The sequence below is a fragment of the Balearica regulorum genome, chromosome Z, assembly GCF_011004875.1.
Source record: "Balearica regulorum gibbericeps isolate bBalReg1 chromosome Z, bBalReg1.pri, whole genome shotgun sequence".
Taxonomy (NCBI): domain Eukaryota; kingdom Metazoa; phylum Chordata; class Aves; order Gruiformes; family Gruidae; genus Balearica; species Balearica regulorum.
In genome coordinates, this window is record NC_046220.1 from 61,488,877 (window position 1) to 61,511,771 (window position 22,895).

General features: G+C 37.5%; 2 protein-coding genes across 4 annotated transcripts in view; one reads left to right on the forward strand and one right to left on the reverse strand.

Annotated features, from left to right (window-relative positions):
* JMY (junction mediating and regulatory protein, p53 cofactor) overlaps nt 1–11,211 on the forward strand; it is a 70,472-nt gene extending 59,261 nt beyond the window's left edge. For both annotated transcript variants that reach the window (XM_075739259.1, XM_075739260.1), the window contains 2 exons: nt 2,149–2,459; nt 5,789–11,211. In XM_075739259.1, coding sequence (XP_075595374.1) covers nt 2,149–2,456 — 308 coding nt within the window. In that variant the 3' untranslated portion in view covers nt 2,457–2,459; nt 5,789–11,211. The remainder of the gene's footprint in view (nt 1–2,148; nt 2,460–5,788) is intronic.
* The window catches only part of HOMER1 (homer scaffold protein 1), a 120,569-nt gene that overhangs the window by 4,102 nt on the left and 93,572 nt on the right, over nt 1–22,895 (reverse strand). Inside the window, exon 9 of one of the 2 annotated variants that reach the window (XM_075739267.1) lies at nt 10,871–22,684. The exons of the other annotated variant lie outside the window; for it this stretch is intronic. Within the exon in view, the coding sequence (XP_075595382.1) occupies nt 22,496–22,684 (189 nt within the window). The 3' untranslated portion in view covers nt 10,871–22,495. Of the gene's footprint in view, nt 1–10,870; nt 22,685–22,895 lie in introns of those variants that run through there. 2 annotated transcript variants of the gene reach the window in all.

The window sequence follows — 22,895 nt, forward strand, 5'->3', positions numbered from 1 at the left end:
CACCATGTTAGACTAGTTAGAAAATGGAGCTAAACGTTGCCTAAAAGAATCTTTTCCTATCTAGTTTACAGTCAGCACTGTGAATATTATATGCTTCACCTGAGGGTGCAGTGGTTTTTTAATAACACAATTTTACATAATTTGTGACCTAATAAAATGAATACTTGTCTTGGGACAGTGGAAACCTTGGGAATGCTATCTTCGGAGTTTCTTCAAATTTTCATACAAATATCCACAAATCCTCAAGTACTGTTGAGAGCTGAGTAAGAATATATAAATTTAACTACAATTGGAAATAAAATCTGTAATCATGCAGCTAAGCATGTTAATAAATGTTAAAAGATCAGAAACTTCATGGAAATGGAGGAGAATGAATAGAGCACAGCGCTGAGCTGGGAGATCTGTTACAACTTGTTGATTCTGTGCTCCTTGCTTTTACCTGTTTATTCCATAGATAAAATGGGGAGAATGGCAAGCATTTTCAACAAAATAATCCTGGTGTTTCAGCGACACATGCTATATTGGAGCTAAGTTTTTATTTGAAGATCAGAGATGCAATTTTCAAAAGCACTCAGCTGAACTATTTTACTGGAAGTCACAGAGAAAAAGTACCTTGAGTGGGCCCTGATTCACACTGCTGTAATATGGCTGTAATAAATATTCTATGGCTGTATTAAAAATTCTATCTGGCTCTGCCAATTAGTACTACAGAAAACATCCCCCCATTGACATGTTCCCTCATCCAGATAAAATCAAAATTAGAACTGTCTTCATCAATCAGACAGAAACAAGACTGTTTCCTCTAGAAATGTCCTTAAATAATTCAAAACCCTTGAAGCAACTGCATAGTTACAGAATTCTTAAGCTCTTACGAGTCTTGCAGGTCACAGGTACAGCGTCTGGAGTTCATTATCAATTTTGATGCTGCTATGCTCCATTTTTCTTTTTCTGTAGTCCTATTGTTTATTTTTTGATACCCATTTTATCTTGCAGTTTTATATAAAGCATGTATTGTGTGTGCAATTTGATATACATCATAAAATCACGAATAGAAAATCAAATTATATCCTCCCTCTTAAGAATATTGTTAATGTCTGCAGCAGCACTCTACCTGCTGCTCTGTATTCCCTGAGATCTTCCAAGTCTCTAAGTAGCTTCAGAAATTTGTCTCTGTATGACAGATGAGTGTTTTACAATCCTTCCTCCTTCAAATGTGGAGTCTTGTATTCTTTTCTCTTTTCTTCGTGTCTGTTCCAGCTGTGTGGGCCATAAGTCTGATGGACAAAGCCCACTCATACATGCAAAACAGGTTTTAAAAATGTATTCTGCAATGTACAAAAAGAACTGGATGTGGATATTCATCTATTGATTGATATGTGTTGCACGTTGTCTCTGCTAGTGTATGCAAGCTATTTCAAACTGTTGTACTTTATTGTAATGCATTCTCTTGGATAGAGATCTTACCTACTTGTAGCTCTTCAAAAAGCCTGATTTTCATTTCTGCAGAGAACTAGTTTCAAATTTGTGATAAAGGAAGAATTTGTCATAAACTATTAACTCTTACCTCTCTGTTTCCATTAATTATAAAGGAAGGGAATGTATGTAGGCATACTGTGACTAGGTGCTAATACCTACATGAATTAAGCAGGAAAATGCATGTTGTTGCAGCTGACTATACTGCTGCTTCCCTCACTGGCATGTAGTAATAGTCAAATAGTAAGTAAAATCAGCCACAAAATGCAAACTGCACAGTCCAATACTTAAGATACATACTCATTACCTGAGTTTCAAAGTTGAGAAGGATAATGTAATAAATACTTTAATTATGCTGGATTCATTGCAGCTATTTTGATTTCCCTGGAAAATCAAAAGCAATCAGGAAAGCAATCTTGTTCAGAAAGTTTTACTACCTACCTGATAGGAGGTCAAGTGGTTTTAGAAATTATAATTGTCTGTTTAAACCAGTTTTGACCTAGTAATAGGTAAGATAAATTTGGAGGCTAAAACAATAGTGGAGTTACTGTTATACTTATGGTATGGGACTATTGCATCAATAGTATCCAGCTACTTTTTGGTCTGTAGGACATATAAATGAAGACTGATAAAATTTAGTGACAATAATACTGGAGTTCTTTTGATTTACTGCAGTGAGTTCCCCGATGGATGAAGTGCTGGCTTCCTTGAAACGTGGCAGCTTTCACTTAAGAAAAGTTGAGCAGAGAAGTCTCCCTCCTTTTCCTGATGAAGATGATAGCAATAACATCTTGGCACAGATCAGGAAAGGGGTGAAACTGAAGAAAGTGCAGAAAGATGTTTTGAGAGAATCCTTTACAATTCTGCCTGATACTGACCCTCTGACAAGGAGCATCCATGAAGCATTGCGACGAATTAAGGAAGCATCCCCTGAATCAGAGGATGAAGAGGAGAGTTTGCCTTGCACAGACTGGGAAAATTAACCTGTAATTAACCTACATTTAAAACAAAATATTTCTTCAACACTTTTTGTATAACAGTAGCAGCTAAGCCTCAGGTTGTGCATTCTAGGAGACTTAGTATGAATGTGACTAAACTATCTGACATCCAGTGTGGTAAAACATGCACGTACGAATTTAGTATCACTGACTTTTCAAAGAATTTACAGTTTATAGTAAGGAAAACTTTTTTTTAGGCAACATCTTAGTCTTTTATTATTTGAATACTTTTGCTGAATATTGACAGGACTGCTCCTATGAAAAGCTCTATTTTACTTAGTAAATTTAAAGGGGCTGTTTGCAGCTTACCAAAAAGCTTTAAAAAGCTTTTAAGTAACAAAGCAGCACAATCACTCTTGTACACACCTTGTACTTACTTTCTGATTACTTCTGGCCTTGTAAAAATTTAGCATGTTTATCACTTCAGACTGAATAGCTCCAGGTAAAGGACAATTAGATTTGACTGCTGAACGCATTGAAATGTCACTGGTTACCCTGTGTGACTGACTTTTTGATAATTTGGTTTCAATCTGTAAACTCTCTGACTTAATTGAATTTCCAGACTATACACAGTAAATATACAAATGTACTTTTGCTACTCATACGAATCCCATGAACTTGTGTTATACTAAGCTACAGTGCCTGCAAGTACAGATATTAGATTCCAGCAGATGAAATTAATAATTTCAGAACAAACCAGAAATTGTCAAGAGATTAGTTTTCACAATTATGGCCTCATCAGTAGCGCAAAGAGGTTCTTGATTACAACAACAGCATATGGCACTATTCTGTGGTGGTTCTTTTCTGCTCCTGGCATGTGGTGAACTTAAGTCTCAATGAAAGCTCCCACTAAACCTAACATTTGGAGAGAGGTATGACAATCTGTAAAGAATTTAAAAATCTGTTTAGAAATCAAAGGCTAGTTCAAGAGTATGGAAGATAAATATTTATAATCCTTGCAACATAGCTAGCAGTAGGAAAAAGAAAACCTTTTTGAATGTTTACAATCAGGCATTTCTACCTTGGTTAGTTATTATTGTAGCTGGAGAGTGACTATTGATAAAATGCTACAGCCATTTAAAAAGGGATGGTGACTTAGCACAACATGTGCTGAATGTTGTTGTGATTATTAAATACTATGACTCAAACTGTTCCATTGGTATGCTATTTTCAGATAATAATGTTTAAAATTTTTAAAAAGGAAAATAAATGTTGCCTTTACTTCCTCATGAACTAGCCATTGGCCACAGTAATGATTTATACTGTTTAATTATGGCATGCTCTTTCTATTCCATACCAATTGTACCGCTAGTTTTGGAGTTGAAAATCAAGGAGTGCAGGTGTACCTAACTTTTGCTGAAACTCAAAGTGAAAATAATTTTGCTTGGATGTACCTTTTTTCTATTACTTGCGCACTGAAAACCCCTACTACCACAGCCCTTCAGAAATCAAGTGGCAGATATAAGAAAAGACATGTCTTGGAATTGATTTGTCTTTCTCAGTGCAATTATTCTCTTTTCATTTTCTAGATAACTGAGCAAATTTAAACTTGGTGATTTGACTTTATAATTTTAGTAAATCTAACTTATTCTTGGGGATCTTGTTTGCATTTTTTAGCAAGAATACTCTTTAATTCTGTGGGCTATTTAGAAAAAAAAAAAGGAATGTATACAAGAGTGACTTTGAATTTTTTTAGTCTAGTTGGTGGACCACCTAAACATTTTCCATTGGAAGTGTATCCTCTTAGATATATGTGTACATTGCCATACAATATAAATACACGTTTTCTTCTGCTATCTTTTGCAGCCTGGTAGAAGCAGTTGAGAGTGCAGGTTGAAAATCACTGCCATTCAGTACCTGTAGTGCACTGGTTGTTGTCTCTCTTTTACCAGTCTACAGTTACGGCATCTTCCCCTTCTAAGGCTGCGCTCCTGTCCAGTGCTGAGGTCCCATGAAGTCACTTGGACCTAAGGCAGGATGCAGTGACAGAATTCTGAGTGTGTGCTCCTTGGAGTTCTTCACACATCTGGGACCTGCTTTCTCCTACCAATACCATATTTTGCTATGAGATGAGACTACTTAACAGATAGTACAGATCCGATTGAAAAATGGTTGTACAAAATAGCTAACAGCTCAGAAAGGAAAAACAGGCCACTGCTATGGAATTGCATGAAATAATCTGGGAGAACAGAGATTGAGACAAAGCCCTTGTGAAATTCAGCTGAATAAGTACTTTTCACATAGATTATTGTGCTTGCTTGAACAGATAGACTGGTTACCCATAATTTATGACACGACTAAAATGTAATGAAAGTCTGTTGTAGAAATTGCAGAATAGTATTTTTTACTACAAGGTTATCCACTTAATACCATGCTTTAAGATTGACCTACTGATTTTTAACTAAGCTCTGCACATACAAAAAACCAGTTGCATAGAGATTTTAGGTTGAAAACAGTTATATAAAAGTATATTGGTTCATATGTGATGAACTATGCTTAATACACTTATATCCTTATAGGCTAAATGTAATGCAATTATTTGTCTTAGGAATGAAGGCTAAATCTGATATCATGATGTATGTTTATCAAGTGCCAAAAAGCATCTAAATGTATGTGCAAGGAGTATTAACAATACCTACTGAAGTGGTTTCATTAATGATTGAAGACATACTAATAATAACTCATTTTTCCAGGAGGTCTAGTCATCTCATGTATTACTTACTTTATGAATTAACTTCTACATAAAGTTATGACTAACTTTTCTAAGAGCAGTTCCTTCCTTACAGATACTCTAAACCACATACAAAAATGTAGAGGCATTCTGTGTATTGGAAGTACAGCTGAACAAGCAGTGTAAAGATGCAGTGGCTTCTGTATGAAAAATCAGAAGATTACTGGTTAGCAAAAGTATCACAAGTCTCTGCGTGTGTACATAATGGTACAGATAAATCACTACAGTGCATTAAGAGTACTATCAGTAACGCGAAACGTGGGTTCTTGAGAGTGATGGACAAAATAACAGATAAGAAGAGAGCTTTTGCTCTCCATAGTCTTCTAATCCAATATTTTGGGCCTCTTCAAACTGTAATCTGTGTTCACTGCCAATAATACCAGAAGCCAAAACAAGACCTGGTCATACTCTATGTGTCCTGGCTCCAGAGTTAGTGTGTCATTACTCTGAGAGCAAAGAGAATCAAGGCTTTTGAAGATGCTGCTCAGTATTGCATGTTGGAATGGCCTAATATATTGATCAGGGAGTATTTAAACAGCTGTTTAGCTTTTCAGATGTTCCTTTTCTTTTCTTTTTTCCCAAACAGGTGATTCACAGCCATTGACCTGAGAAAAGACACCTCAGTTGAAGATTACTTTTCCTCTTCATTTCTGAAATTTCAGAGCCAGCAGTTGTGACCATCAATTCCACAGGAGGCTTACCTTGGCAAAGAAACAGTCTTTCTTTGGCAAATGATTCAGTATATGGAAAAAATGGCCTGAAATGTTAATTTTCGGGTCACTTTTTTTCTTTAATTTGTTCCGAAAATTCTGGTTTGGGCAGAAAGCTACACTCTTTAGATCTGCATTTTATATAATCAAGAATGCCCAATTCTTAAGCACTTTTTATATAGGATTAGTAATGTGTGGCCAGTTAATTGAGGGGGGCATTCTGAGTTGGGAAAATTCTTGCTTTTAGAGTAACTTTGGGATTTGGCCAAGACATCAAGCCAGCTATAAAACATACCCTTCACTGCATTGAATATATTGTCTGCTTGAAAATCCAACTAAATAGCTCCTTGCAGAGAAGCTTGCTATGTAGCAGTGTGATGTTCCAGAATGAGCAGAATTCCTAGTTGCACTACAGTAGCTGAAATTCAGTAACATGCAACTAAGACATTTTCTTCTTAGTTTGAAGAAGTGTGTGTCAGTATGAAAAGTAACAAGTGACCACAGCATCATGAGAAATAAGAGTTGAATTCACATATTCACAAATGTGTTTGTTTACAACATGGTACATTTAGCAAGACATACAGCAGCACCTTTTTAGAAGGTCATTTGTAGTGTTAAACCTTTTTTAAAAAGACATTTTCATGCTTTTTTTAAAAATACTATTTAGCTACGCTGAACCAAGTTAGTTATAGTTTATCATTTGTTATAAGACGCAATATTTTGTAATTTCATACTTAAAATTATTTTTCTCTTTTGGTTTAAATGGCTTTTGATTAAGCAGCCTTCTTTAAAAAATATCAAAGCACTTAAACGTACTGATAATTCAGTTGTGAAAATCATGCTTCTCTTGCTGGTTTTTATTATTCCCTTTAGTGGCTGCAAAAATGTTTGTATTTCATACCCAAAATGACTGACTACTTTTTTTAAAGGAGAGTTACAACTTCCTCTGCAGTGAATACTTACAAGTAATCCTGAGCTTCATGACCAATGGCTGCAGGTAGCTACTTTTGCCATACCCCAGTATTAAGAGGTATGTCGGTACAGAGATACAGGTAGCCTTGTAACATCTAGAAACTCCATGTGATATTAAACTGAGCCTGTGACAATTCTAAGAAAATTTAATTTTCACTACCATTTTGTTTTTACTAGCATGACATACACTGTGTTTGAGAAATACACAGTCCCTGTCCTTTGTGTAGTGTGTTCCGTTCACTGTTCCTCTCGTGAGAGAGAAACTGGTACGTGGATTTGGGATTTTTTTAAGTGGAGTTACTCATTGCTGCTGTCATGTAATAGAACATGTACTGTGTTAATGTTTATAATAGGAAATTTCATGTCTTGCCATGTACTTTTATAAAGAGGGACAGAAGAACTTACCTTAGCAGTAGGCTACGTAACCTAAAGGAACCTCAGCTGTCGGACCCTTCAGTTGTTTTGCTGTGGCTGTCCTGAAGTTAAAGTTCCGTCAAACATCTTGAAAGGATGTCATTTTACCCTTGCTATCAGCAGGCATTTTCTTGACCTGGTTGCCTTATTTATAAAGTTCATGAACATTCATTTTCAAAGCACCTGTGAGCAGCGTTACTGTAGAGTTGTATCAATTTTGCTGTATTAGTCGTCAGGTCTGTATTATTCTGTCTTGAGATTGGCTCTATGAAACGCTTGATACTGGTTTTCCAAGGACCTAAAATTACATGATGTTTTTTTCTTAAACTGCTTCTCTGAACTCCAAGTTACATGGTGTGGTTGTAAGCTAACACTGTGTTCATACAGTAGTAACAGCAATTTCAAAGTTCATCATAATCATTTGACATTGACTGTACGTAAGCTGTGGTGTATTTTTGCTTTACATTTGTACTTCCAGTCATACCACATGTTACAAGCCGAGGTAAACAAATAAATTTTTGGCTGTAGCACAAAGCAGAACTACAATGTAGGATGGTAATTCAGGCTATGCAGTGCATCTGAAACTTAGTGCTAAATTAATAGTGGGTTTTGAGCAAATTTTATGTCCATTTTTTCCTCTCTTCCAGCCTGCAGTTTTATTCCTTAGAGTATACATATGGGACACTAGCAAAATCCCAAGCCAAGGAAAAACAGTGTGATTTTCAAGTGTAGGTGCAGTGGTCCCCTTGAACAACATTTGTGTCTGCAGTTTAGCACCGTGTTGTGATTTATCTAAATAGCTCCACACTGTGCTGTACTACAGTTTTCAGATTTGTTTGCTGTGTGATCTGTCATCTTTGCCTTGAAAGATGTGTGCATGATTGAGAAAAATTACTGTCCTTAATCTGTTTTAAATTTAGCTGAAATCTTAAATTCCTGTAATAGCTTAATTTATAGAAGTTGAATTGCCATATGAACGCGTATTTCACATGCACACAAAAAGTAGTTACGCTGAGCATAGCAGCTTATATCAGTTCAAACATGCCATCTTCAATGTGGAAAGTAAATGTTTTTTCCCCCACATACTGCTAAAAAAAAAAATATTCTGGATTTTAATCCACCATGAGTCACTAGATGTCACAATTTCACATAATTCTCCACTTTGGTATAAAAATTGTGCATATGTAGTATACAGACTAATGCATAAACTTCCTATCCTCTATAATGTGAAATTTTGCACTGGGATGGCTGGAGCAGCAAATGGGGAAAGTTTAAGCATATTCATAAGAAACTTAGGGAAATTGTGACAGTTCTGCATTGAGATCGGTTCCTCTATAACTGAGAAAAGCTGTAATAATTGTGTTGGTCCTTGAGAAATCTTAGCAAGCATCACTATAGAAAACACACATAAACATGAGGAAGGAGAGCCTCTATAAAAAGACCTTTCTACCTATTACTGGTTTTTTTTCATTTGTGGCTGGACTTGTGGCTGCCTTGTTCTGTTGCTCATCATTTATCCTAAGCAGTTTGTCAGCTTTCATGCTTTTTTCATCTTTAGAAACTTCTTTGTTCAAATTAAAACTGTTTTAGTATAGCATAGCTGATCCAGTGAGGTAAAGAGTTGGAATGCATAGTGTTTATTATACAAATGCTTATCTGAGGACTGAAAAGTCTTTCATCAGTGGGAACGAGAAATAGAATACTCAATTTCTACTGAAATAACAAAAATGTAAGGTAAACAGCAATAGTATTTTGGACAGAAATGGAATTTACATCGACATGAATTTCATGCTGTAATTCACAGAGGTTCCCGATCCTTTACAAATTACTAGTAGTCTTATTTTATTCACTTTGCTGTGTTTTCAGATCTTAGTTAAATTACCTGTCTAGGGTAGATGACGTCATTTTTATTTTTCTTAAACATCACTTTTAAGTTGGGGTTTTTGTTTATTTGTTTGTTTGTTTTTAAAATCATCTGACAGTCTGCATCCTACACCAGACACTTGTAAAATAGTATGATTACATATTGTGTTCTTTTGTGGCTGCATTGGGGATAGAATTCAACATACTTAACTACATTTTTTGTAAAGAATCATTCTGAGTATAAGCACTATATTCTTTAATGTTTAATATTAAAGTAATGACAGCTGCATTATTGAAGATGCAACTTATTGAGAAGAGAAGGCAGAAACTTTTACTGATTAATGTTACCCTTACTCTGTTTGTTGCGTTGAATTTCAAGAGTGTAATTTGTAAATCAAGTTTGCTCGTGTGAAATCAGATTTTATTTTCATTGTAATGCTTATGTAATTAAATTACCTGAATATATTTCCAGTAGTGATTCCATAAGCATGGACAATGTGTTGTTAAGTTTAACGCTACAGAATTAATGTAAAGAGCAAGTGAAGCTTCTTGCAAAGAAAAGGAGTAAACGGAAGCACCTTACTGGGAGAGTGCGTTGCATGATTTCAGTGCTACTGGAGCTGACAGACAGTAGGTCATCCTAAACTTGACTGATGTGATAAGCACATTGACATACTGCTATCAATGCTGTAAAAAAGCACAGCAATGGCTGTTTTTAACCTATAAATATACTGTAATTTAAATTTTTCCTACAAAATAAATTTATATTTAATTGCTGCCTAATACATAAATACTTAGAATTTTTAGGAGGGTCAAGGGTGGGTGGGCATGCCAGTATGTTTTTTTTTGAGGGGCTCTTGTATATATGGTTCTTTGCGCTCCCCATTCAGTTTGACCATTAATCCAAAAGTCCCGGCTCTGTGGTGAATATGCAACTTGACATTTATGTATTTTTATTGTGATGCAAGTCTTCTATGTTCTGTGGCCCAGAGCTTCCGAATTTGACAGAAGAGGTCATCTTTCATTCTCAAATGTGAATGCTCTGATGTACCTCTAATACAGAAAATGACCAAGCAATGAATTTTAGTCTGCTGCGTTTTTTATATTAATATAGAGCTGATTTATATTAATATAGAGCTGATTGAAGCTGGTATCTGAGGCTATTAACCAGTAGTGTGTCCACTTGGAACAAGTAGAAGGATGATGGCTGGTTTTGGTGAGTATAGTCCAAACTCTGCAGAGATTTTATTCCAGAGACTGTCACCTATTTGGTAATTAGTTTGCTGTAGACTGGCGTGATTTTCAGATTTAGACACATATTTTTGATTTCTGAATTGGGAAATAGGTGTTGGGGATTAAGGGTACTGACTTAACATCTCCCAGTGTGTGCTGTGGTTGCTGTATGTTTTGAATTTCATCTTAAATATAGACAAATGCATCATCATAAGATGAAAGCTTAAGAAATACAGACGGCTGCAGGATGTCTTCCATGAATGAAGTCAGTGAAGTTTAATGAAACTAACTTCTTTGTTAAGCCGATTGAATAAGTAAGAAGTAATCAAAAGAAAACCAACTTGCCATTCTTAGCTTTGTGCAATATTATCAGTAGACTCAAACACTATTAGCACAGTGTGCTTGGCTTTAAGAAAATTCTTTAACTCCATTATATTCAAAAGGACATACTAAATGTGTATTTTATTGTAAATGACTGCAAATTTACTATGCCTAAAAATGCTCAGTGTTACAAAGTATTAAGCAACAAGTATGTTTAAAAAAAAGGTAAAAACCTGAACAAATATTTCTAGCAATACCTAAAAACTAAAAAGTTTTAACTGTCTGCCTTCTGTTCTTTTTTCTTTAGTGCAGCTTTTCTGCAATGCAAGTTTATTGCCGTGTATTTCATGTTTTTTATTGTCATGACTCAGAAATTTAAACCTGTACACAAAGTTCTGCACTCACCTTCCTGTACATGCAACGTAACATCATACTCACAGTTTTGGTGCTTTAAAATATTCTTTTTTTTTTTCTTTATTAAAGGATATTTATTTGACTGTTGTCTCATTTTAATTATGAATATGTACCAACATTGAAAAAATATTTTTAGTAGAGTTTGGTTCCCACAAAAAATCATATCTATTTTATTTAGGTTCCCATTGTTATTCTTCTAACTCCTCACGCTGTCTGTGATTGTTTAATGGCAGATGGTTGTGCCTAAGCTATGTCGGAGCAGAGAATAATTATATTTAGGTAACGTCTTTGTAAACTGACACAATTCAGGTATTGTGGAAGAATCTTGCTCTTAAATAGTGCATGATGGTTGTGCTTAAATACAAATCACACACACTTTCCATCTCTTAATCAAAAGATGAAAACACTATGAAAATAAATATTTAAACCCAGAAATACTAGGAACTTACCTCCCTTCCTGCACTCTCCTACCCTTTTAGAGCTAGCCGGTGGCAATGCCATTACAGGGAGAAAGCAAGCCTCTGCCTGTAATCACTTAAAAAAAGGCAAGTAATGGTAATGGAAAAGCTCAAATCAAAACCATGTGACTTCTCTGCTATTTTCTTTTTTGGTATGAGAACAGTATATTTCAAAAGCAAACTAGATTGTATATGAAGAATTCAGGTACTTTAGAAGTACCTTTATGAGTGTTTTGAAGAGTTTAACTTTCTTTTTCTTGAGGGAGGGGAAATATCCCAAAATAGACGACCAGTCATGTCCCAGAGTAGAGTTGCCAGTTGTTTGTTCGTTGTTTGGGGTTTTTTTTCCTTCCTGTAGCCATTTTGTGTTATTTTTTATCTAGACATAAATCTTACAAAAATATTCATGGTGTGCAGAGATATATTTGTATTGTATATCTTCTTCCTTTCACCCCTGTGTTTCTGGTAGAAGTACAGTGCAAGTAGGTCAGGGTAGGCAGGTTCTATGCCCAACTGATCCCTTAACACAAGGGAAAAATAATAAAATTGGTGTATTTATGCCCTCAGCAGTGTGTGTGACCGTGGTGTGGGTACCTTCACATGTTCTGCTCTGCAGGACAAATTTCTCTTTAACAGTATTTGCTACCCTCAACTGGTGTCTACCGTGGCATTGACTTCAGAAGATAAGTAGCTGCTTTTTTATGACTCGCAGTATCTCTGAATCACCAAACCACCAGCAGCACGTCACTGCCACCACCAGAAGTTGAGCTTTATGCTCACATCACAGATCGCTTACTTAGGTCTGGTGGTGTAGAGTTTTGCCACTATGTTTTTACCTTTTAGGAGGGAGGGATGTTAATTAACAGTAAAATAGCCTCTGTAAACTTTAGATGTAATGTATTGGCCATTTAACTGTTACAAGCATCACTTTGCTGACACAAACTGCCATAGAGCAGAAAATGATTCCAGAGGTTTTACCAGGAAGCCATAGCAGCACGGCCACATAATCTGCCTTGCTCACAAGGTGCTTTGGAGTCCAAGTCTCTACCCTGCAGAATCACAGACCTGACTTGTTCCCACAGATATGCCTTCCTGCCCTTCCCCCTTTGCACCGAGACTCTCCACCTCTTACGTTCTCTAAACTTCATGCAAATCTCTGCTACTGTCATTGCTGACTGTCCAGACTTCCATCAGCTCACAGACAGCGTTATCTCCTTTGCCTCAACAGGCAGGGCTGGTGGATAAAAGCAGGCAGAGATTCTTATCAGTGCTGTTACAGCTGCTGCCGGTCTGCCTTGGTGCTGGGGTTGACTCTCTCATTAATCCACCAAAACTCTGGGGAAAACCCAAAACAAAACAAAAATTACATTTGAGATCATTCCCTGTCTTTGCTGCTTTATCCCTGCTGTATTTGTGTGGTGTCTGTGGGATGTTTGTGTTGTGGCACAGACAAATCACCTGTATTACCTTCTTTTCACTCTTTCTCCTCCCCATGGAAGACAGTAGACTCGAATTCTTGGAGATGTCTCACTATGCCCCATACTGCTTATATAAGGCCAAACACATTCATGGTCTTTCAAACAAAATTCACTGTTTACTTCATTCTTTTATCTTAAACAACTTCTCTAATTTGCATTACACTACCTCTGTATGTTATTGGTTAAAAGTCACAGGAATAAGAATAATTGAATAATCATGCAATTCATACAAAGCATTTATATTAACTATACTTTTTCTTCCTCGGTACTTTATTTTAATCCCATTAAATTTCAGTAGGAACGTAACTGAGCTCTTAGCATACAAAATCATCAATGCATGCTCAAACTGCCATGCATGTTAACTGCACAACTTTAAACAACACAACAGATGTTTTATGAATCAACTTCATATGAAGCATCATAAAGTGATGGCCTTTCCCACCCACCCCCCTCACTTGCTGTGAGTAAAATTACTGTTGGAGTGGACAGTCTTGCAAAAACAATATGACAAACAAGCCATTGCACACTGCTCTTGGTTTCTAATGATACTAAAAAAAAACCCCAAAACATCTTCAATTTGCATTAAAGAATAAAATAATATGAAAAAATAAATCACACATCCTATCCTTTTGTGGCTGGAGCACAATGCAGTGTCATTCCCATAATAGTTTCCTGAAGGCTTCTACTGATGGAAGATCACAGCCTCTCCAAGGGATCCACTGCAGTGCCTACTTACTGGTTGAAGTCTTCTCTTAATACCAAACTAAGCTGAAACGTAACGTTATTACTACTTCTGCCTGCTGCCACCATATGAACAAATTATTTCCACCCGCCCTGCAACAGCGTTTTACGTGCCCCCCCACCCTGCCTTGCTCTGTCACTCAGGTCTAAATTAAACGGTGCCGGAGAGGGGGGGCAGCCTGACATGGGCCACACTGGGCTGGGCTGGGCTCCTACAGTCGCCTCTGCCAGGTGTGGCCATTCACAGGCCATTCCTCCAGTGCCCGTGGCCAGCAGACGGCATCAAGACAAGCTGCATGCTACCAAGTGACACTCAGAGCACGTCTACTCTCATTTAATCCACTCTGGGAAAAGATGGGAGGGATGCAGGGCTCATCCTCAAGTCAAAGGTGGCATTAGTTAACCATGCTTGACTGAAAGAGCAAATCTCTCTTCAGGAGATGAAGCTTGTCACTTTAATAAAAAAACCAAACAAACAAACAAAAAAAAAGACGTGTCTACTCAGGCTGTGTTTTCAGGGAGAACACGGTCCACAGGTTGCCTGCCTGGACATGTGTTGCTTACATTTGTATAGAAACTAACATATAGTACATCTAAAATACATTTAAATATTCAAAAGCAGTTACAGTTCCAAGTGAATACTATTTCACATTTCACTGAAAAAAACCCCACCCCTTCATGCTGTCAGCTTTTAATCTCAGTTTGCAATAAGAAACTCTAAACTGAAACTCTGTGTCCCAACCAGCATTTGTCAAAACTGCACTATCAGCCATCTGGGATAAACCTGGGTTCTGCTCCCAGCCATCAGCTGCTCGAGAGACCTGAAGTCTTCCTGCCTTTTGAGACTCAGATACATGAATTTGCTGAAGCCCTTAGTGGATATGCAAGGTTTCAGGGATTCTTCTGAATAAGAAAGCTTTTGGTACTGTCAGCACCAGCTTGGTTAAGTGACTGAATGCAAAATGTAGCTACTGTGCCTTTTGGAGTTCACCCAGTGGAAGGAGCCTGGCTTTTTCCCACAAGGACACTAAGACATTTTCCATTAGCCCATCAACATATATGTCATAGCAATAGCACGTCATGGGGTTTCCTTAAAAAAAAAATTCTAATATACTGAAATACCGTTAATTAGAATTTCTTCACTTTTATATCTGTCAAGACCTTCTGGCTGATGAAGGCCTGATCCCTTGAGACACTGCCATCAGTTAGCTATTTTCCAAGTAGCTACGCCTCAGCTTTTCTCCAAGACCCAGAGCTATGCTTACGGGGAAGGCACGGAGGCAAGCTCACAACTTCCTTGGGTAGCGGCTTCCTCTGGTGCAGCACGTCAAAAGAGGGACTTACAATGCCATGGTGAATTCCACAGCCACCTCATAGCTATTGCCGAGCTGTAAAAGCAGCCTCAGTGGCTGGTTTATCTGTTTGCTTTTATCCTGTAAACCCAGGGTTACGGAGGTGATGGCGTGTTTGGACATACCCAGAGTCCCTGGAGTGGTTGGTTGCTCAGCCACGGGGCTGACTTCTGCTGCGCTCCGTGAGGTCCTAATTCCTTCTGCATTTTATTTCTAGATGCGTATCTCCTTGTTACAGCTTCATTATTGCAATTTGGCCAAAGTTTCACAATTCCCTTAAAAACCTTTGAACCTACAGCAGTTTGCTACCTGCCCATCCTGCCAGGCCAGGTTTTAGGTCCTGTAGGTGATTTCCCCGTCTGACTCAGGCAGATGGCAGCTGCTGCTCAGAGATCTGCTCTCATCTTTGTACCAGTTCTCTCAGGGAAGTTTCCAGATGTTGCTGTAATTCCTTTGCAAACAATCGGTCTCCTATCCTAGCTGATGACAGAAATCCTCTGGCTTGATGGAAATTTTTGATGCCCGATATGTGATCCCCTTTTTTTTTTTTTAAGCAGGAAAATCAGCTTAGTTTCTCCTGGAACCAGCCCGCCAATCCTAATGTGTTGATTTGAGGAGTTAAACACACCTTATAGGAATTTTCTATTTATGCAATGTGATCATCATCAATAAGGAGCATACAAACTCCTGTCTTCTGAAAATACTTGCATTGCTCACTGTTTTAGCCAGCTTTGAGTCAAAATGCTTCCTCGTGTCATGCTTCAGTAACGCTTGTTTAGAACATCACCGACGCTTCTTCGTTGCCTCTTCTCTTGGCTTCTTTGGCTGGCCCACTCCTTCACTGAGGCTAAGAGATGGTCATGCACAACAGACAGCACCCCATACCTACTACACATCTTTAATGTGTTTTTTTGTTTGGGTCGCTGATGTGCCTGCCTGGTGAGCAGGGCGCTGTTTATGTATCTCATTCCATAACCAGTTTCGCACTTTCTTACATTTACTGTAAACATGTGCTTGGCTGCTCCACGTTATGCAGGAGAAAAGAAAAAAAGGAAAAATACAAGAAATACAGGATAAAAAAAAATTGACTTCTAGGTTCAAATAATAACAATAAACACCCCAAATAATTTCAAAATTTTTCTTTCAAAGAGGTGGGGAAAAGGTGCTTATAGCAAACCAGCACATTATTCTGCTTCTTTCAGATCTGCAGAATAAAATTTCCCCTCTGTTTTCATCCCCTATAAGCAGATCTCCAAATGTGCAGAATACCCTGGAGCAAAAGGGCTCGACTGGTAATGACGGGACTACAATGTGAAGCAGCAGCTTCTGAACAAAGAACAACAAATCCTCCTGGGTTGCTTCTGGGCCAGACAGCGCATGGCAAGCGCAGCCACATTTGGGCTAGCTTCCACACAGCCAGCGGGGTGAGGCAGTGAGGCTAAGCAGCAGGGATGGTGCAGGATGCTCAGACTAGATACTGCTTGAGTAGCTCACCTACACATTTGCTATCCTAGCTCCTCTCACTAAATGAAAGTCAAAGAGAGAGGTGTGCATTTCACTGACAGATTTCTGGTTCCCATTGCTGCAGATTCCTGAGAAACAATACTGCTGGAATTATAAAAGTAACAGTATACTCAGATGCACAGAAAGTAGATTTAATTTTTACATTTCCATCCACAGGTAAAGGCTGTGATGTCTCTCTTGCAGCGAAGTACAAGATCATTCTGCTTCCCATTTCTTTTGTTTTGTTTAAATTCTCGTCATCATTTAACAAAATACAATCCAGACTCAAGAGAATTTCCAAGGTCTTGTTCCCTCTCTGAAAATCTTAAGCTTGCAAATATCTGCATGACCATATTTAATTCAAAAGGAGGAAATCCATACACGCAGATAATACTTAAACATACCTTGTCAGTGTAGCCCTTCCTCTCCCCTTAGCACCTGGATGCACATAGTTTGTGAAGGTCCTGAGCTCTGCTGCTTTCTTGATCTACGGGGAAAAAAATTCTTCCTCTTCAAGAATTACCAGAGTCACAGAAATGCAAGTTCTCTTCCAAGAACACTTCTAGGTTGCTATTTTCAATCTAGTGGAAGCAAAAGCTGCTGACACACTGCTGGATCCATGCAGTGAGATGAGATTTGGATGACAGCAGATAAGCAGCCCCAGAGCAGGGATGGACAAGGTCTGAAACTACTTCGAAGTTTAACGAAAGAAAAACCCCAAAACCCAGCTCAGAACTTTTTACACTAACACCACAAGTGGTAGGAACTGATGGCAAGAAAAAAATTGGGTGTGTCGTCAGCCACTACCAGTGACTAACACCGATACCAAACCTCTAGAGCTGCGAAGGTAAAAGACTGAAAGGACATGGGTTTGCAGACTGCCAGGACTTCAGCTGTGTCCATGAAACAGACCCCTAATGCTGACCTTGAGAAGCCTATAGCGATCAGAGCAGAGTTTTGGGGCAAGCCAGGTGTGCTCAGTATTAGCATGATGTCAATACCTAAGGAAAGCAAAATCCTTTCAAACAAGCTTTTTGTCGCTGCTGCGCAGTCGAGGTGGCCTGTCCTTTGCTACACAAACCACTCCGCTTATTTTACAACTACCAGTTCCACATAAGGGAACCTTTTTGACAACCCTGCATCCCTCCCTGCCCCAAATCTAAAACATCTTTGATGGCTACGCCTCCCTCCCACGCCTGTATCTGAAACAACACAAACTGCCAGATGTATTGTTGCAGCTGAGCTTTCCTTGCACAAGACCCGGCGATGAGGGAGAATACGGGTACAAATTACGCTTGTGTTTCTTTGGTCCTAGGATTTGCTGCCAGCGGTGCAGAGGCAACACTGGCAGCCACAGGTCCCTGAGAGGTTGTGACAGGCAAGCTATGAGACCCCACTCAGTGTGAAAACCCACTTCTACCTATCGCACCCAGAGGCATTGTAGGTATTATGACATAAACAGCTGCACCTGCTTTCTGGCTACACTGCACAGCCAGAACAGCGGACGTGTGCTGAACCGACTCCAGGATCTAACACAAAACTCCCTTCATTGTTCCCAAACATTTAACACAATGGGGAAAATTAATCCTACTTGTCTGAAGTAAGTGGAGCAAAACAAGGAACTAATGCTACTAAGCAAAAATGGAGATCTTAAAAAATATCTGCTATTCCGTGATATGTTCTCTGCTTAGCACCATTCAGAGGTAGTGCACATATGCAGCATTACTAAGAAAATGTAAACAAGACAATTTGAACATTGCTTTGCAGAGTCAGGTCCGGTTTTTGAAAAAAAATCAGTGTATAGCTGTGCACTTAGCTGGCGTGTCCAGTTACTGGGACTGAACTATGCACCTTTGGACAGAGTTTCTTGATGGTCCTTTTTTTTAATTGCCTTTTGACATCCAGACCTAATCTCTAATCAGATTTATCTTTGGCCTCAAGATCCAAGATTTCTGCAATCAAACAAATTAAGTGCTTTTACTGATATCCCCAGTTCTGCAGAGAATTAAGGTCTGCAACAGTTTTCCATTCCTTTCTCCATGCGGTACTTCAGGAAAAGGTTTTAATTTTGACTTTCAAATGTGGTGCTCACAGAGCGCTGTTCAGTAGCCACTTCAGTATAGAATATAAAAAATGATTCAATGAATTGAGGTTTAGCCTCTTATTGAAGGTAAACCTGAAGTTAATCCCCAACTGGTAGAAAAATGAGTAGAAATCAGAAACCCTTCACAACTGACAACTGGAAAGACACATTCCAAAATATTAATCTTTAATAATTGACGCATTGTTCATTGTTGCAGGATTTTCTTTAAAGGAATTATCCTGGGCATGCCACCAATAGCATTAAATGATACTTATTTGTGTTACATCTGGTTTAGCCCTTTATTTATCGATATTTTACCTGAAAATGTATTTTCTCAGAGACCTTATAATAGCATTTCTGCATGATCAGTTCATTTTGTTCTCCTGTTTCCTGGATACATTAGCCAGGAAAAGGAATGCCCAGTCTGTAACAGACAGGTTAATTCACACATTTTACTTCGTCCACATAGAAAAATGCAATTTCCGGATCATTGAGCCATATGGATTATGAACAAGACACTCCCAAAACTAACTATCCAGACGGGGATATACTTACAAAAATCTTTTATGCCAAAGTCAGGATTTCACAACATAACACACTAATGCAAAATCCAGTAGCACCTGAAAGATTAAGGTAGCTGCTGCTATCACTTGCACATACTTGAAAAAGATTTAAGAAAAAAATAAAGAGTAAAAGTACATTCCCCACAGAACAGCAAGTGTATTTCAAAATAAAAAACCTATTTTTTATTTTTCTTTATTTTTTCTTTTTTTTTGCTTTGTTGTTGGGTATTTCTGTTAGTTTTTTTGGTAATTCTTTTTGCCTTTTTTTTTTTTACAAGACTGTAGTTGCCATATAACAAGATGTACGTGATGTGACTGCTCTCCTCCTTTGGTGGAAGTTCATAGTCATGTTTTCAGGCTCTAGTACCCAACATTGTTTTCTCATATACATACTCCCATAGTTTCATCAAAGATAGATACAGTGTGTAATACCCATCTCTGGGAAAGTAATGTTTCAAACAGGCAAATTTTTATCTTGAAACAGAAGTGGAGGGGCTACAGTAGGTATAGCCACCTAAGTCTGAACATTAGGTCACAATTTCTAAACACTCACCTACTGTACATAAACATTAAAAATAGTCTTAACAATACGATTTTATTTATATGTGCACGTATCTCCACCTTATCCCATACCTATGTTTGGCAACTATTTGGGAATTCAAAGGTGCAGCCCTCAGTAATTGTATTATTTAAAAAAAAAAAAAAAGAAATGAAGCATATCTACTCTATGAGAAAAGAAATTCTCAAATATCAATTTCCAATTTTAAATTTAATTTCAATAGGAAAATATTAAAAATGTGCACATCTAAATTTTTCCATGTTCTGTATATACATATGTGTGTGTACGTATACATAGAAATACTCATGTACCACACATATTCACAAAATTTAAGTGGAAATATTTCTGTCCACTATTTTCCCACATGTAAATGACATCATATCTTTAAAAATGTCAATAATAATATCATTAAAAATAATATTACATTTATTCCATCATCAACTTTCTGTGTTTTTATTCTTTCTTCATCCTTATTATGTCCACTGAGCATTTACAGGCGAGATTCTCCTTGCACTTCCACAGATGTTATGCCAACTGAATGTTGCTGACATCACATCAAAGACACATCTGGTTTAGAGCAGCTCAAGTGACTGGAGAATCAGGCCCAAACATCCCCAGGTAAATTTAAAAACTGGTCATATCTGCTCATCTGGACCTGATGAAGATACACACACCACCATCTAAAATCCACCGAATGAAAAACATGTAGGTCACCACAAAGTTTTCAACCAGCAGCACGCTGAACCAAGCGCCCCCCGTACCTTTAATAAACAAAATAAGTGAGAAAATATCCTAAAAATATGGAGAAAACTTGAAGCATTGTGTACATTACATACTGTATAATACATAAGGTTTAGCATTTGACCTAAACCATTTTCCTGACTAGTCAGGGGAGACCTGATAAATCACTGGTAAGGAAAAATAAGGTAGTTTAGAAATAAAGCATGTATTTCTAATATAAATGATAAAAAGTGTGTATTATATGGTATACACACACAGTACACACATGAAAACAAACTTATCTTTTCTAGTTTTGAATAGCAGTCTCTAAGTGAAGAAAACTGTGTTGTACAAATTTAATAAGCAGCTAGATTTCATGTTTAACATTCAAATTAATTTGGGGAGCAGACAAAGGTCCGTGCATCTTTCGACTCTGAAGTCTGACATTCATACATTTTAAAAAAGCCCTCTTCAACGTTACAAGCAATTTATGGCAAGAATGTACTTTGATGCAAGACACATGACACTTGGCTTACCTTTCAAAGAGTTATTTTTTTTTTAAATAAATCTATTATATAAAGAAATGTGTGTTTGCCAAAAGTCTGTTAAAATTACATCAAAACAACTTTAAAACCTGCTCACTGAGGATAATTGAATTCAATTTCCTGTTGTTCAACATTTAGTTAACAGTTCAGAATATTGCCTGGTATAGTTTCAATAAAGATGTGATATGAAGACCCATAAAAGAGTAAACAAGTCTCCATTTCAATTTGCTATGACAACAAAACTTCTAGAAACAGCTTTCTTGGTTGGACAGGTTCAGTGTACGAGTAATCCCTTGCAACAGCTCTATGCCCTTAATGCAATCTGTAATAATCTGTAATAAAACATTGCTCCCCATAAGCCATTATTCACAAAACCTGAAATTCATGTGACATTCTGAAAAAGTCTCCTGCAGAACAGGTTAACATGTTAATTGGACATACATATTCGATATATGTATCAAGGCCAGAAAACAAACAACTGACTATTCCTCATTATCTGTGCATGTCAAATGTTACATTTAAAATTCTCAGGGTTTTTTTGCGGTTTTTTGGGGTTTTGTTTTTTTCCTGGGGGACTCACCTTCCATCATTGGTTGGCTTCAGAACAGTTATGTGGAAGATAGTATCTCACTGTAATTACATGGAATTCATATGAAAAAGTAAACCTTACATTAGACAATACTGTAGAACACCAGAGTAAGCTCCATAAAGAAATACGGTATCTTCCAGTGTGTGTATATATATATAAAAAACCAAAAAACAACCAACCAACTGACCAAAAAAACCCAAAATTAAGAACTTTATACAAGTAGTTATAGTAACTTTGTTTCAATTAAAGATGCAACTCTCTCTCACCCCTGGCAAGAATAAATTGGTAATGGCACTGCTTCTCCACAGTGCAAAGTATCCTGAGAAATTATTAAGAACAACAAAATACAGGGCTGCCATCACTAAGTTCTTGCACAAACCACAGCAATTAAATATCTTAAATAAATAAACCAGCAGATAACCTATATTGTGTCTATCACAAAAAGGGGATGTGACCTGGGACACTGCTATTTCTTCCATCACTGATAATTAGAAAAGGGTTGCATTCAATTACTTTTAATATCTTTCAACTTATCTATGGCCAATAATGTACAAGGAGGTAATTTGTAATTCAAGTTTTTTTGTTTGTTGTTTTTTTCTTCAACTAGCTACAAGCTGAGTTCTAAATTTTACATTGAAATACGACTCAAATTTAAAACAAGCCCTCTCAGAGGAGCATTTTCTAATTTTGTGCAACTTTGATGCAGAGCCCAACACAGTCCTATGAAGAGAGACAGTGCATCTTTAAGCTGATTGGCACTGAAATCCCGTTTTCTTTAGCTGCATTCTATTAGCTTGGCCAAGTTATCTCGTAACTCTGTTAGTTCAAATATTTTTCCATCAAGAATTTCTAAAAGTGTCTTCAAGTTATTGCGAAAAGCTTCTTGCTCATTCTGACTTTTCTCCAGACGTTGCTCTAGATCAGACAGCTGGCCTTCCAGGTCTTTGTTTCGAATTTCTACTTCCTTCAGAGAAAATACATAACATGTTAATGTGTTGTCTGCAAACAGAAAGCAGTCTAATGTCCTGCTGGTATTCATGTGCTAATTTTGTCACCTGGTTTTTAAAACAGTTTGTGACCCTGTAAAGTTTCCACTAAGCCGAAACCAGAACCCAAACTATTATTACGATTGTGTATGTACCACCACTTCCTCCATTACTTCACTAGTTCATCTG